The 16,788-nt window shown below is 46.0% G+C and overlaps 1 protein-coding gene across 1 annotated transcript; it reads left to right on the forward strand.

Moving 5' to 3' along the window:
* The first annotated feature begins 1,061 nt into the window (after positions 1-1,061).
* Positions 1,062-3,359, forward strand: LOC135909002 (uncharacterized). The gene is made up of 2 exons (XM_065440871.1): positions 1,062-1,457; positions 2,935-3,359. The coding sequence occupies exons 1-2, from the start codon at positions 1,197-1,199 to the stop codon at positions 3,250-3,252; spliced, it is 579 nt and encodes a 192-aa protein (XP_065296943.1). The 5' UTR covers positions 1,062-1,196; the 3' UTR covers positions 3,253-3,359.
* The last annotated feature ends 13,429 nt before the right edge of the window (positions 3,360-16,788 follow it).

The following is a 16,788-nucleotide window of genomic DNA, read 5'->3' on the forward strand; positions in this document are numbered from 1 at the left end:
TGTGCGCGAGCGAGGAATGCGGCCCGATGTGTGCCCTCTCCTGTGGCGCGCGAGACAGGGGGGTGAGGCGAGGGAGGAGGGGCGTTCTTCTCCGGCGGCTGCTACGGTACCTTGATGTCCTCCTCGCCCGCCGCTCCGTACAGAGTGGAGACAACCGCGGCGTCTACTACGGCGTCGCAACGAGAATCGCGGATGCCGTAGGAGAGGACTTTGGCGGACGCCGTAGGGACGCGTTGCCGGCGCTCGTGTGTCTTGGAAGCGGTCTGCGACGTAGCTAAAGTGCGCGCCCGCGCGGGCCTCATCTTCAAAGCGATCTGCGATGTTTGCAGAGTGCGCATAGTGCCGGTAGCTTCGCATATGCGCTGTGCTTTCGACGTCTCGTACGCCAATTGAAGCGACAGATGGACCAAGGTCAAGTGGCTCGTGGCTGCTTCCGCGAGTCCCAACTCCAGCGTTTTCACAGCGTGTTTCCGCGCTCATCGAGTGATGTGTGTTCATGTTTACCTGTGCGCGCGTGACACCGTTGGTTAATTTAGTTAAAACACGTTGACGAGCTAGTTTGAACCAACGATAGACTGTGTAAGCGCGACTGAACGAGGTCGTAGAAAGAAGGAGACACACGAAGACAGCGCTGTCTCCGCGTGTCTGTTTCTTTGTACGTCCTCGTTGAGTAACGCTTACACAATGTATCATTGTTAATTTAGTTAGTAAGCGAATATTTACAAGTTTATACGGCCGATAAAACTACTATCCTTACTTCGTACAGCTATCTACTAATTTGCTATCGCAATCGGTGCTTCGCCTTTCCGGTGGAACTGCGCATTTTGTTTCACCAAAATTGAACTTGAATTGTTTTTACTTTATGGTCATGGTAGTATTTATTTACTTTATGGTCATGGTAGGTTATGGTCATGCAGGCTCTACAAACTCTATCTTTCGATTATAGCTTTTTATTATAAAATTGTGACTTATTTTACACTTTACCCGATTCATGGCCGATCCCCCAGAGTGGGTTGCGCCATTTCACTAGGGAACGAGCCCTTCGGCGTAACCGCGCAACAGATGGTATATGCGGAAGAAGAGGAAGTAGAGGAAGAGGACGGGTCACGACGCCGGCTGCGCTGGCGGAGCGTCGGTGTGTTGGGCAGGGCCATGCCCTGGCGGCTGACACTGCTGCTGCGACGGCGGCCGCGGACATGGTGCCCCGGAGGTGGATGACCACGCTGGCCGCCCTCACGACGCTCATGACGTCCACCCCCGAGGGAACGCCGCCGCCGCCGGGCGCTGCGCTGCGGTTCGACGATCGGCCGCATCAGATGCGCGCCCGCACCGCCAAGCCGATACGGGGCCAGCCACTGGGCCAGCTGGCCGAGCTCGCACCTTCGGCGGCCACTATGGAAAGGCGCGCGGCACTCCGCTGGGGGACGCGGCGGCTCGACCTGGTCACCGTGGCACAGGTGCATGCTGGCACAGCACCGGGTGCTCAAACCACAATGCGATGAGGGCGCGTCTCGTGACAAGTGCGGCTGTATTTGCTCGAGAGGGTGCTCCAGGGAGGGCAAAGGGAACAGCAGAAATGGAGGAAATGCATTTATATAGGCAGACTTAATCAGAATCGCCCAATATGTCTTGGATGCCAAATCTTTCGTGTGGTATGTACACAGCACGCACTGACGAAGGACGAGAACACGGGATGAGCGCTTGTTCTACGTTTTTTCTCGTCTCTCGTGAGCGTTTTACATAGGGTGTTCCTTCTTTAGCTCCAATTTTTGTTTTTAAGGTTGCCTGTGGCAAATAGCACAACTCTAACCTTTGAGCTAAATTAATCGCTACTTCTACGAGAGATCAAAATGCTTCATTGAATAATTTACATAACTACACAAATTATCTTTTCAGCTAATTACGTTACGGCACATATTTTCAACCTACAAATTGCATCTATAGTGAATGCGGCTGTATTTGCATATCGACTTGAAGCTAATTCTGATGATGGCAGCGGTTTCGAGATATTCACCGTCAAACTCGCGGTAAAAATGCACTGTCGTTCCACTTCCTTTTTAAAGAAAACACTGTTTTATGCGCATTGAAGCGCGAAAGTCACTGGAAAGCCAATACATTTCATCGGATACCTTGAAAATTAATATCTCGATACTAGTGTAGTCCAGGGGAATACGTTCCAAGAGCGTATATATGTCTTGCCAACTCACTGGCTACGATTCCTAGAATGAAATATGTGCCCTAGTTAGTTAAAAGGTTAAATAGTTTAATTATGTTAAATATTCAATCAAGCTTCTTGATTTCTTGCAGAAGTAATGGCCGCCTCATTGAGTATAATACCTCAAGGTGTAGAATTGTACGTGCTATTTGGCACAGGCAATTTTCTACAATTTGCTGCAGATAAAAAAAAAGGGGGGGGGTGCTGAGCGCTGCGAGCACTACGCGCGTGACGTCATATCGCTGGCGGTAATTACGTATGACTCCTCATAGAAGGACGCATGAGCGTTTGAATTTTCAGCTGTTCTTGCGACGTATACATCGATTTTTGCGGGGGTATAAGCTCTCAGGCACCCTTCACCGTGTCCTGTCCGCACTGTGCTTATCAATGCAATACGCAAGCCTGGCGAAGGGTTTTTTAATTAAGATGATTTCTGCATATACTGCGTCCACGGTGCTCGCCCGTCCTATATGCTCCCGAGATGCAGGTCATGTTGAGCTCAACTGCCCATGCGCATCGTCGATGACGTTTGGTGCAACATTGATCGAGCTAAATTGTACTACTGTCCAATAGTTCGGCACTGTTCGAGCGTTTGTCTTTCAAACGTCCAAGAAAGCCTACGAAAGGTCCAAACTCCGAACAGGAGGACGGAGGAACGAGCGCTTCAGTCGAGCGATTTACGTGCATAACACGAGGCGCTCTCGTGCATCGCTGCGCAGGTGGTGCTCACGGCGGCCACCGTGTCCGGCCTGGCGCTGGGTCTGTCCTGTTACGCGTGCCACAGCCAGCGAGCCAAGAGGGACAATCGCCGCTGCCGCTACGCGAAGGTCCCCGACGAGACGGCGACGCCTGACAGGCGGCGCACGCTGAGGCTGTCGCCCATCGGGCCTGCGGCCAGGTGCGGCCGCGACAACTGGGCTTCCATCTCGCTCGTCAACCTGCTCAACAACTACCCGGCGCGGGATGTGGAAGCGGGTCTCCAGGCCAACGACGACCGCGGCGACGATGCCTGCAGCAGGACGAGCGGCACAATTTGACCGCCGCGCTCGTGCACTGCATGTTGTGCGCGTTCTTATAAAAATGCTTGAAATAAAGGAGCCTCGATGTTAAGAAAAGGTATTTCCGGGGCGCCGATGAAAATGCACCACTACCTCTTGCGTTTCTAATGGTACGTTTGGGCGTCTTGAGGGTGTCGAGTCTAAACTTTACGAGACGAAGGACAGCGTAAAGAAAGATGTTGGAACGCACCGAAAGACAGAAAAATTCAGTGTGATTCCACTCTGCGAAGGTGAATATATATATATATATATATATATATATATATATATATATATATATATATATATATATATATATATATATATATATATATATATATATATATATATATATATATATATATATATATAATGCGAACCTCTTCTACGCACGCAGAAAAAAAGGGAACCTATAGCTATATACAGCTTCGCAGTAAACAGAAAGGGAAAGAAAGAATAGCCGTTCGTGAGAGAAACAAAGAAGAGACGCATTCGTTCGGTGCCCTTTGTCTTTCCCTGCGCCTCAGCGTATTTGATCGTACTGCCTTTCGTCGTGCATAACATACGCCTACCACTTGTACAATTTTCGCAAACTAACTAGCCGAAATTATGCAGCGGTTAAGATGAACGGTACATTCGGCTAAGCCATTAAGGTGTGCATGTTACTGAGTGGAAATACCAACGCTATTCCCATACATTATGCGTTTCGTGTAAAAATGGAAACAAATCCCACAGCCGAATGTACTACTTTCTGTCACTGGTGAAGAGAAAGAAAGGCCCATTCACTATGTATATGAAGAAAGGTATCGCGTCTGTTTAAAATGAGCATACCAGTGAACCGTCTACGGTTATGGCTTGATTTTCGATAATCCTTGAATATGAGATATGCCAATCAGCAAGAATGCGTATGAACACAAAGTGCAGTAACTTAAAGCTATAGTTCTGTGCTTTCGCAAAGTATCACATGACTAGTTGCCTTGGATAGCAGGAAAAAATATTGCTTTGTCTTTTCGGTATTTATAGGCACCGCAGGATGCATGTAGTAAGCTACCACAACAACTTGAGGCCACAGTTCCCTCGATAAAACAAAAATTATCTAGTTTATAACAAACTTTATTTCTCATAGGAAAAAGCTAGTTTCACGTGACTACAAAAGCATTCTTTTGGCAGTTGCTTAAGCGAGAACCTTTTTTTTCTTTTTAGAACTACCATGTTATCTCAGGTGCATCAGTCTAATTTATTTATTTATTTATTTATTTATTTATTTATTTATTTATTTATTTATTTATTTATTTATTTATTTATTTATTTATTTATTTATTTATTGCAGTGCGCCCTTCGCGGGTCTTCCATCACAGAAGACGTATTTGTCAACGACAATGCAGACCTTGACGCCATATTCCTTTTGACTCGATACCTTGCGCACTCGGCTACGATAACGACCTGCTTGTTCTAAAGAGCTCATGACAATTTTCTAAAGAAGGCCGGACATGAAAATATGACTCAAGTCATTCTAAATTTCGCTCTCAAGCTTTCCCGCATAGCACAAGGCCGCAGACGCAGCGGCATAATGCATCGCGGAGAAGCTAGCTTGCAGGTTTTGTAGATACGATTTGCTGACAGCGAGACGTCTCAAGTATTTTCAACTTAGTCATGTAGGAAGTCTCTCGATTATGAAGTCAATAATCACTTGGCGTCGCAGTTTCTGCAGGTGTACGCGCCATATTCGCACCCCTAACAAATGCAGAAGAAAAATAAGACGAACGCAGATCCAACACACACATTGGAATTCTATGTGAAGCGACGATGACCCAAAAAGCAAAAGTGCCACTGGTAGTCCCTCCATATTGTCGAGTTGGCCATCTTGTCGGCTCTGATTAGCCCAGAGGATTGCTACGGCCTCTCCCATTGGCTCAAAACGCCGACATTGGAGAACTTCACAATGTCTAGAATAGCACCCAACAAAGCCTTTTTGTTAAAATTACTGATAGCTTAACTTCGAAGGCCATGTATGAGAACGTTTTTGATATGCCTGAGTCTCTTTCGAGCGCATTGACCTTTAACGAGATAATTCTGCTGATGCACCTGAAATATTTTTGAGGTTTGCGCATGGGGTATGTGTTACGATCGGCCAGCAGGGGAAGTGACCTCGCAGCCTATCCTGCCCTACTGTGGCGAATCGCTTCGTGAAGCTAACAATGCGTCCCCTCGGACAGATCGGCGGCGACACCAAGGCCAGACACGTTTGGCGAATGGAGTGTTGATGGACGGTACACTGCCACCGTCCCCGACGATGGGAGCAAGAAACTACTCGAAAAGGGCGTTATACGCCGTTTCATTACGACCAGTGCCAACCGCCAAGGTCGTTTGACAAACGCTCCAGCTAATTGCTGGGTCATCCCAGAAAACAAGACGGGCCAGTTTCAGTCAAGCGCGACAATCCCTGTCTACTATAGCTGTCTACTAGACGCCACTCCTTTTTGTGTGTTCAGTGGACAAAAGTGCCGGAGTGATTATGAGCACCCTCGTCCTCAACGCGTATCCTTCGCTGACTTTGGACGCTCCGATTGGACGACGGTGTGACGGCAGATTTCACTGGCCTAGGGATCCATGGAGGTCAGAGGGGATTTAGGCGGACTTTTTCGGTTCCTCAGGGGTGCTTCCATTCAGTCATGCTTCTCTATACTCATGTAGATATTGTAAATAAACCTAATACTCTTAGCTCTCGATGAGAACATGTTCCTCCCTTCAACAGCGTCCTTAGATTGGATGAGTCGGACGACGGCATGGGCCAGCTACCCCTTTTGACATGCGCAACCCCAACTCTTACAATACGCAGCTCGCTGAAAATCGTAATTATAATTTCACTACCATGTTTTACTGCAGCTTATCTATAAGGGTTATAAAAGCCTGTTTCTGCAGCCTGTTTCTAATATTTCTAAATATTTTTAAAACAAATTTCCAACAGACAGAATTAATTGGTGCCTTATATAAAATTACATTATTACGACCTCGAACTGCACATTAGGTGTCGAGAAATGAATGAAACGCTAGGCAGACAGCAAATAGCACTGGCAACAAATCCGCGGTGAATTTACTCGTATGACATTGCGTCAACGCGTTTGAGACCTATTCGAAAGTTTGCGCAGAGACTTTCTCGCGGAGTTTCGAATGTCGTCTGTCGACGCGCTCGGCCAATCTTTGTTCGAGCACTTTTCGCAGTGTCGCACAGAGGGCAGCACCGTCGCCCCGGGGCAGAAACTCGTTTTCCGCGCGTTGTTCGCACCACTTTTAGCGAGCGGCATTATTCCTTCGACGGCGCTCATAGAGAGATCATCTACAGCGCAGCACGATGCTGAGTGGTAAAAAAACTGCTGCTACGGTGCCAGTGGAAACCTCTGCGGTTTTGTGGACCGAGTGACGTGAACTGGCCCATCGGATGGGCTTCTGGAGACAAGCGTTCGCTCTGTCGATGTCAGCTGGGACGACTGCAGCGCCACCTTGAGAAGGTAAGGGCCCGTACATGGTCGCTCCGCACGTCCGTTCCGCCCTCGTCCGGTCGCGTGCGGATAGCTCTCTACTGGCGAGCGAGGAGCGGACGCAAGTTTCCCGTCCGGCCGCCTGCTCGTCTCTCATTGGCTGGTCCGAGGCGGATAGTTCGGCTGTCGTCACAGCAAACATGGCGCGTGCTCGAAGCGAAGCGAAGCAGAGACGCAAGGCCTAGGCTACAGCCGCGTCAGAAACAAGTCTATTTTTTTCTCCTTTTTGTGATTTTTACCAGAGATATGTGGCACCCACGGAGATAGTCATCGGAAGAAGCAAGCCGGTGTACGCTTCCAGACCTCATCAGTGCGTGCGATCGCCAACAGAAACAGACGGAGCGCAGGAAGTGTGTGTTGTGTTTACGAGAGCGTCGGAAGAAATATTTCAAGCCGTCGACTTCGTGATTTCTTGTGCCATGCTTCGCGTGTGCGTCGCAGACGCGAACTCCATCACATACACGTGCATTCTGAGCAGCACACACGTTCAAGTCGTGGCGAAATAAGTAGCGTCCGATTTGCGCACCCAGTGTACACGTTTGGTTTCTGCTCTGTGTATGCCGATCGTTGCCGCGGTGTGGTGAACGCCAGCCCTTCGCAACTTACCAAAAGTAACGATACGATCAGTAGCGATAAGTTTTTATCGCCTAGTTATCGCTGCCATTCTGCGTGTGCTGTACTGCGTATGAGCCGTTTTGCCGGCTGCGATGCGCCGTGGTGACCGCGACGTTCGAGCTGTGCTCTTGCCGTTATGAAGTGCGTTTGCGAGCTACAAATCATGATATATATGTGCGATGTGTTGCAGCGTTACTGGGTGTAGAAGTGGTCGTACTACGCGATGTTCGTGTGCTCAGAAGTGAGCTGAGCATAAGTGTTGCCGATTGCGTTTTCTTATGTAGTCCGATAGAGAAGCCCTATCACACCGGCCTTTTCTGCTTCGTACATCTATCGTTTGTTTCAAAAGTTGTTACTGCACGGTTAAAGATGCTTCTATCGGTGGGGGGAAATTAGGGAACAACATTATAATTGCATACGTCAAGACGTTCAGCGCTGTCGTGAAATGTGGACGCGCTAGGTGTCATGAATGCAATTAAAATTTCCCGAGACAGTATTAAGAGAACGGTTAAAAAAGAAAACATATGAGAAGGTAAGCACAGCAGCTTGTGAACCCGCTCCTATAATACCTCGACCCGCGTCTGTTTGTAAATGTATGTTTTCTTGCGTTTGTCAATTTTTTTTCTATTTCCCAGATTTCTTTACGTTGGAGTTCTTCTTAGTTCTCGCATTTGTGTGTGAATACGTGCCTGTTTCCATGCGTGCTTGCGCTTACCATTATATCTGTCCTTTTATATTATATTAGCATTTGCTTTTGCTAGTTTTCTTTCAGGAAAGTCATTAGACATTTTCATAAACCAATCTCATTCAAAGCACTAACTCATGTACACGGCAGGGCAGGCCTCTTCCATCTCATTAAAACCTTTCTCACTGGTCTACCTCGTCTTCTCAGTCTGCCTACTCGCTGTGTTTTCTGTCCTTGCTTCTTGTGTTGTTGCTGCAGTGTGATTAACCAACTTGCTCAAAACAGATTTTCATCGCTTATGAAAACAGAAAGGTTTAGAGATAGATTTTCTTAAAAGCGTCATGGGGGTTGCACAGCAACTTAGCCTCTTACCTCAGTTCATGTTTATGCATCAGTGCATGTGGCAGCTCGCCAGAAGTGCACATGAAAGGGTGCCATATTGTGAAACTACACCTTGCTATGCTGTTGCATTTTTCATGCAATCAGTCTTAGTAAACGGATGGTTTCGCTGCCCATCACATATGATGGCAAAAAAGTTCAACACGAATAACATTGTGCAGTGGGGTGTCATTTCCTGTCTGATACTTTTGTCGTTGCAAAGACATTTTTCAGTAAATGGAGCCCAGCAAAGCAGTGCACTGATAGCTTTTGCAACTTTCACCATTTATTACTTCACAAATGTCATTGTTTGAACCTGGCCGTCGATCACTATGCCGATGGCTTGTGAATTAAATAATTGCCTCAATAAAACACATTCAACTTCACTCAGAATTTTTTAGTACAAACAATGCTAGCAAAGCTATTCAGGGTGAATAATTGTGCTTACATTGGTGTTACTTGCCGTGAGATAAACAAATACAACAATGGCTGCGACATGACTGTGATTTGACGTGCAGACTGCTAATGGTGCATTTCAAGCGTGCCCTCGACTACTGCTATTAATAGTTGCCCGACTGAGTATTTTGGGCCTAACTAAGCTAATGATGTTTGATAATTGTTCTCCTATTCACATTACTTGCCTGGGCCAGGTAACCAAAATAATGCCACCACATGAATGTGTGTTTGCATGCAAGCTGCCAACAGTGGCTGTCATTTTCTCATTGAGTGCTGCCGTTTCACAAACAGTGGCGACGACTTGACTGCGCTTTGACGTGCAGACTGCTAATGGTGCCTTTCAAGCGTGCCCTCGACTACTGCTATGAATAGTTACCCGACTGAGTATTTTGGGCCTAACTAAGCTAATGATGTTTGATAATTGTTCTCCTATTCGCATTACTTGCCTGGGCCAGGTAACCAAAATAAACAATGCCACCACATGAATGTGTGTTTGCATGCAAGCTGCCAGCAGTGGCTGTCATTTTCGCATTGAGTGCTGCCGTTTCACCAACAGTGGCGACGACTTGACTGCGCTTTGACGTGCAGACTGCTAATGGTGCCTTTCAAGCGTGCCCTCGACTACTGCTATGAATAGTTACCCGACTGAGTATTTCGGGCCTAACTAAGCTAATGATGTTTGATAATTGTTCTCCTATTCGCATTACTTGCCTTGGCCAGGTAACCAAAATATACAATGCCACCACATGAATGTGTGTTTGCATGCAAGCTGCCAACAGTGGCTGTCATTTTCGCATTGAGTGCTGCCGTTTCACCAACAGTGGCGACGACTTGACTGCGCTTTCACATGCAGACTGCTAATGGTGCCTTTCAAGCGTGCCCTTGACTACTGCTATGAATAGTTACCCGACTGAGTATTTTGGGCCTAACTAAGCTAATGATGTTTGATAATTGTTCTCCTATTCGCATTACTTGCCTGGGCCAGGTAACCAAAATAAACAATGCCACCACATGAATGTGTGTTTGCATGCAAGCTGCCAACAGTGGCTGTCATTTTCGCATTGAGTGCTGCCGTTTCACCAACAGTGGCGACGACTTGACTGCGCTTTGACGTGCAGACTGCTAATGATGCCTTTCAAGCGTGCCCTCGACTACTGCTATTAATAGTTACCCGAATTAGTATTTTGGGCCTCACTAAGCGAATGATGTTTCATAATTGTTCTCTTATTCACATTACTTGCCTGGGCCAGGTAACCAAAATAAACAATGCCACCACATGAATGTGTGTTTGCATGCAAACTGCTAAAGTGGCGATCAATTTCGCGTTGACTACTGCTGTTTCACCTACAATGGCTACAACATAGCTGCGGTTTGAAGTGCAGATGCTGAAGGTGCCTTTCAAGCATACCCCGATGACTGTTATTTCATGGTGTACTTGATGTACACAAACGTGTACAGCTATTATAAAAATTAAAATAGCATTACAACATTGGCTCATGTCATTTAGAACATACTCAAAAATTTTTAGAAGTGGAAACAAAGTTTCCACTTACCATATGCTCGTCGGATACAAAGGCTCAACTCTTTGTATCCCAGCTGCAACACATGTTGCCATTAGGAAGAGCTGCACCACAACTTCTGTGCTGTAGTTGGACCCCACTGAAACACGTGTTACATCAGTGCTTTGATACAGCCACACAGATTGCACAACCTGAGGAGCAGTTACCCGCCGTGATTGCTTAGTGGTTGTGGTGTTGGGCTGCTAAGCATGTGGCTACGGGATCGACTGCCAGCCACAGCGGCTGCATGCAGAGGAAGATGATTTACGTATGTAACAGTTACTCATCCCTTGAAATGTGAATGACCCAAACCTTCGCGAGCATATCAGTCGCAACCATCCAGCAGCACAAGTGGGAACACTTGTGCTATCCCAAACGAAAACAAGTAGAATAGTACCACCGTCTCAGCTGGTTTGTTGTGATTACCTTGCCTGCAAGTTTCTTGTTTATATTGGATAGGCTTCCTACTTCCTACAAATAGCTTGTATACATATTTGACCTGCACCACAAAGAGCTGATGTGACAAAAATGTGTACACCGTAGTGTTATGTTGCTTTTCATGGTGTCTCAGTTTACTTAATACAGTTTTGAATTTACAGATTGCTTCACATGTTTATAGCTAAACACCACTGAAAACTACTTGCATTGTGACTGCGAGGTCACAACACGAGGATTTGTGTGGTATCCTTCCTGTTCATCGGTGTGTCCTTGCACTATAAATGTAAAATGTCACACCTGCAAACCTGAGCATCCACCCTTACATTTCAAACACTTTTTTGAATGCTCGGCAGTTATGCTTACAAGCACATTGTGACAGCAAATCCACACCACCTTAATTTAAGTGCGATGTAAAGGATTGTTTGTGCATATCCAAGCTGTTCTAGCGTGCCTGCAGGGATACAGCATTGTCCAGTGGCACCGTATAGTTCAGGCGTAACAGTGAACTAGTAAACAAAACGGCTGATAATACTAAGCTGACCCATATGTAGGAGCATTATTTTATCTAACCCACACGCAAAGTTGCTTTCAGTGTACTGAATAACCGCAGCTTTGATTTACCAAGTTATATTACTGGACACACAGAGCGCTGAAACAAAGTCTGTACAATGGTGAGAAATGTGCCAAGGAATGAAAGATTACTTGTGATGTGTGGATTTGAATAGCAGATGTGAATGCATACCCAATTCACCAGTATGCATGTTTTCTGTTGGAACAATTTTACATTTGGCACAGAGGCTGAGCCACTGCGGCCTCTTGACTGCAAATTTCTGTGCTCTCACAGTGCTAATGGGAGTATCGTTCATTTGGCTACCCAAATAGTGTATAGGTAATAGAGCACTACAATCTTTCAGTTTTACACAGAACACCTTGTGCATTATTCACAAAACTGAACCTAAGGAACTATTCACTGGTTTGTTATGGAAATAAAAAAATGACAATGAATGTTTCCTCGCTTTTTGTGTGGCCCTGTCTTCTGCCCTACGCACCTTCATTTCATTGTCATGTGCATGTTAAAACAGCAACTAAGTAAGAAAGACAAACACAAAACTACTAACTACATCAACCTTTTCACACCACAAGAGGTCACTGAGCTCACTGCTAAGCTACACTTGATAATGTCGGTTTGCTCTCAAATAAATACAGGCACTAGCCAGCTGTTTATGTTATGCTATGCATTTTTCATTTTCCTAAAATATGGCTGTGCATGAGCTAGCAAGGTTGTTACTACATAAATACATAAACAACATGCAGCTCATGCCCAACTAACTCATATAACCTGATTAGAGCTTATTTTTTATAAGTAGAGTAATCAAAATAGAACACGCATGTATGATGCCGACAGTATCAAACAATCTCAAGTCGAACATCCTTGTTTGGTGCCATGGGTGAGAGAGGGAGCATGCCTGTCAAGGTACTGCTTAATTTTGTGTGCTTTGGTAATGTTTGTACATTGTTGAAATGTTAAATTAGGTATGTTAAGTAGTAAGCTGGCAACATATTGGGTAGCCAGGCTGGCAAGAAAGAATGCAATTGTTTGATTTCACTCAAAATAAGTTTTCCTATCAGCAATGTAAATTATATGCTTTCAAATAAGTACTCCCCTTGGAAACATATCTCATGAGTATGCATATATCTGCATAAGGTAACAGCTATAAATACATATTGCTTTAAGCCAGTCATAATGAATTGTAGATTCACTGCTTAACCTTCAATTCCTTGCTGCATGAAGTTAACCACTTATGCATAACTTTTTTTTTTTTGCACACGGTGAGAACTTCAGTCATCGCTGAGCAAATAATTTAAGGAAAAGGCATTCCATGAATCCAACTGCTTTAAGCACTCTCTTAAAATTGGCAGAGTGAAAAAAAAAGCACGAGCAAGCGTGTCAGCAAGCTGTACTCGGAGCCTCACACGCGTGCTCAGTGGTAAAAAGGTGCGTCTTGGCGACCTACGCAAATGCATTCCGCGACAGATGTGCGTGTGTTCCGTATTCTTGCAAGCTGTCACTAGCACTACAGAAACCGCGCCACCGCGCTTCCGGCGACACTATCAGTTTCGCGTGACGTAGAACGCATCACGTTGGATAATTAGAGAGGTTTTGTTCAACCAGCCAAGGCAGCGTGCACTGAAAGTAATCATCCGAGAATACGTCGCGTGCTGCGACGTGATGCGATTGCAATACATCTGTAAAAGGTGGCGCAGATAAGACGACTGTGCAATGTTTCGAAGAAGGATGACGGTGCCAATGCAACACATACGGCTGAAGAACAGAATGTGGCAGCCTAGAGTCGCATTTTCACCGGAACGCGGAAACTTGAAATCAGCTGGCAGCTCTGCGAAAATATGCCAGTGTCGTCTGCTGTCAAAGGTCGTTGCCAACCTTGAACACCTTTGCTCCGCCGAACGGTTGCCAGCTGTCAACAGGCCGCGTCGCCCAATAGGAGTGCGCGTGCGTTCCGGTCGTGCGGATTGAGCGTGCATCGAATTTTGCGACACCTTCCGCCTTTCGGGCTTCCGCACGCGGCCGGGCGAGGGCGGAACGGACGGGCGGAGCGACCATGTACGGGCCCTAAACGTGTACAGCACATCGATTATGTTTTCGGTTTGGCCGACTCCAGCCGCCGCTTGCTTAACCCGAGCGACAGGTGGTTTGGCCGACCGGACTAAGCATTCGCTGTCGCCAACGCGCGAGATCGCGCTGCACGTCGCAGCGAGACACGCGTCAGCTGCTGTTTTTTTCTTTATTGCGCGTGCCTTTTTATTTTTTCGTTGCAGAAGGTGACATACGTACACCAACATACCTCAGTGCACTGTACGCCAGAAGATTAAAAAGAAGAGACATAGACAGAGAGAAAATTAAACAACGGACCAGTCAAGGACGCAACAGGCGCGACAATATTATTACACCTTTCGATATCCAAAACGCCTGCCCCGTACGGCACTTATGCATCAAATAAAAATAAATGCACGGCAGAAACTTGAACGGGCGTGTAGCGAGTGTGAATACGCGATTATGAAGCCGGAGTAGTACAGAAGACACCTGGGGCAATTAAAAGTGCCGGCAGGCATTTCGGACCCTCCGTGCGCAAGAATGAGAATAGAGGCAGCCAAGGATCGCGACAGGACGCTTTGATGCCAAGGGCGTATTCGGGTTTAATAAATTAAGCGCGAATAATTAAACAGCCCGCTACCGCGCGCGCCGTCTGCTGGCCTCGCTTCGTCGCAGAAATAGTCCGTCTGCCGTGCGTGGCAGACGGGCGAGCGAGGCCAGCGCCGTGAGGTCCCAGGGGAGAAAAGAAGGTATAATGCGATGACAGGATTGTGGGGGCGTAAAATAAAATTGAGCGTGATGATGAGCCTGGCAAGTCGATAAAGCGGGGCGCGCAGATGCCCGCGGAGAAGAGGCGAGGAGGATTCATCTACCTGTCGCACACTTCCCTGGTGTCGAGGTTAGCCTCGAAGAATTCAAAATGGCGGCGAATCGATGAGCGTCGCTAAGAGGGAAAGGGGGATAGCTTTAGGGACAGCGAGGAATGATTGTGGGGAAGAAAGGAAGGCAAATGGAAGACGCTGGTTTAAGTTTGACCACGGTTTTTTTTTTTTTTTTTTTTGGCGCGCTGGTACGCCGGCAAGCGATTTTTCCCGCAACATTTAGTTTCCCTGCGGCGGCTCAAGTGGAGTAATGATCCACTGAGGCACGCGTACTCGTGCTTATGGGGCGACGGTTATCTCTTTCCTTTAGCTCGTTTACGGGTATGCAGATGCTGCAGTTTTTCGAGCACGCACTTAAAATTTAAAAAGTTCGAGACAAATGGCACGACTCTGAAGATTGATTCGAGTGGCTGAGCATCTGTACACAGAGCGAAAAGAAAAGGGAGAACGAAAAACGATAGAGACTTATAAAAGGGCTTGTTTCGATTTCTTATAGCTGACCGCACTCCCTGAAAAGGCAATGCTTAAGTCTAGTGCGCTACGTCACGGAGACATTGAACAATTGGTCTTTCGCTTTATGTGGGCCAATATAGTGGAAGAAAAAAATTAGAAAGACGGAAAACAAGGAAGTAAAAAAAAAGACAAACTGTGTGTGAGTTTGCTGCGCGTAAATTATCATAGTGCCCATCATTGCACCATATTAACACATCTATATCGCGGAGAGAGCCTTTAATATGTACCTAAAACCACGTATAACACTGGGAAAATGCTATAATACAAAAATAATACTAATAAACAACTTAGAGGTCCGGCTAGTTAATTGAGAAATTATTAATTTCTACTGTTTTATGACAGGGAGACGAAATTGCACATCAAGAATAAGTGCGGAGTTAATGGCGAGAAATCAGCACAACGTAATGGTAACGGATTTGAATAAGAATATTAAAACGGCAGCAAATCGTTACAACCTGACCAATACGGTCATTTCAAAAAGAGTGTAAGCAAGTGTTCAGCTCGCTAAGCTGAGTACAGTTATGTTCACATTTTTCTATGCTACATTACATGTTACCCTGCACCATCAATAAGTCACAAATATTTCTTATACGACACCTCCTCTCAGTGCAAACGATTAAGGACACTTGTTGAATGCATAATACGACAACGTGATATCGTGCTTTTCACGCTGTTATTATGATGCTGAGCTGCACTTTTACTAATTTTTTAAAACTTAGTTAATCGCCTCCCTTTACGGTCCGTGTAGCGGAAATGCCGTGCCGTGTTATGAAAGTAATGGCATAACTTTTGGTAAGGTTGCCTGGGCAACTAAATTGCATGCAGTCTGGTGTTCCTGTCGCTTCTTCCTTCTTTAAGAATTCCATAATACACTGAAGAATTTGCCGACTTCGCTGATGATTAGCACGCGAAATGCAGCACATCGAAAATTGGTGCAAAAAAAAGAAAGAGAATGAGGCGGAGGCGGTGGCACGGCAGTATCGTGTCATTTTAGTTTCATTAAAATGAGAAAAATGTAACAGTGGCGACACATAACGCTTCCTTGTCTTCTGCCGGTATTGAAAAAAAAAGGAAAAAAGGAAGGACGTAAAGACGTGTCTACCAAAGTCGACGCGAACGAAGACAAGGTTGACGTATATAGTATATGTATCTATATGTACTGAAATTGGGGCATTAAAGATGATGCAATGTTGCATAATTCCATGATATTGTTTGCATCACTTGGATTATTTTCTTCGTTTTCTTTTTAGACCTTACATTTTTCCCGGACCCTCTATTACTTTTTATTCAAGTGGAGTTTCTTCACTCGCTGTTTATTTTTTGTTTTGTTTACGCACATGTACCACAGAGAAAGACATTCATGTACGTCGAAGTTGTCTTCTTTCGCGTCGAATTTGGTTGACACGCCTTTCTTTTATTTATTTTTTTGCCATGAGGCCAGGTGGGGCCAAGGTAGTGCAACTTATGGTGCAATTTGGTTGAATTTCGACTATACTGGCGCTAATCACGCCCGTGCAGTTAACATCACATACTCTGAGACTAACCCTCACTTCTCATCTCATTGAGACGTATACACTTTGATGCCCTTTGTGACTCGCTACGACGCTCTGGAGGCGTGAAATTTGGCTCGTTGTTCGACCCCGAGGCCAGAGAGATACCCAGATCCCACATACGCCAAACCCATGCGATGTCGCTGTAGAAGACCTTGTTTTCAAAGAGTACTGATCTAAAGGTTCTTCCGGTGGCATTCGCAATGAAGATCATGCTGCATGTTGCACCTAAGTAACAGCGCCGGTCCGTAGAAATCAGCGCAAGAATTTAACATTTATTTATTTGCTTTGCAGGCGGCTGCCGGACA

This window comes from Dermacentor albipictus, chromosome 1, assembly GCF_038994185.2.
Source record: "Dermacentor albipictus isolate Rhodes 1998 colony chromosome 1, USDA_Dalb.pri_finalv2, whole genome shotgun sequence".
Lineage (NCBI taxonomy): Eukaryota > Metazoa > Arthropoda > Arachnida > Ixodida > Ixodidae > Dermacentor > Dermacentor albipictus.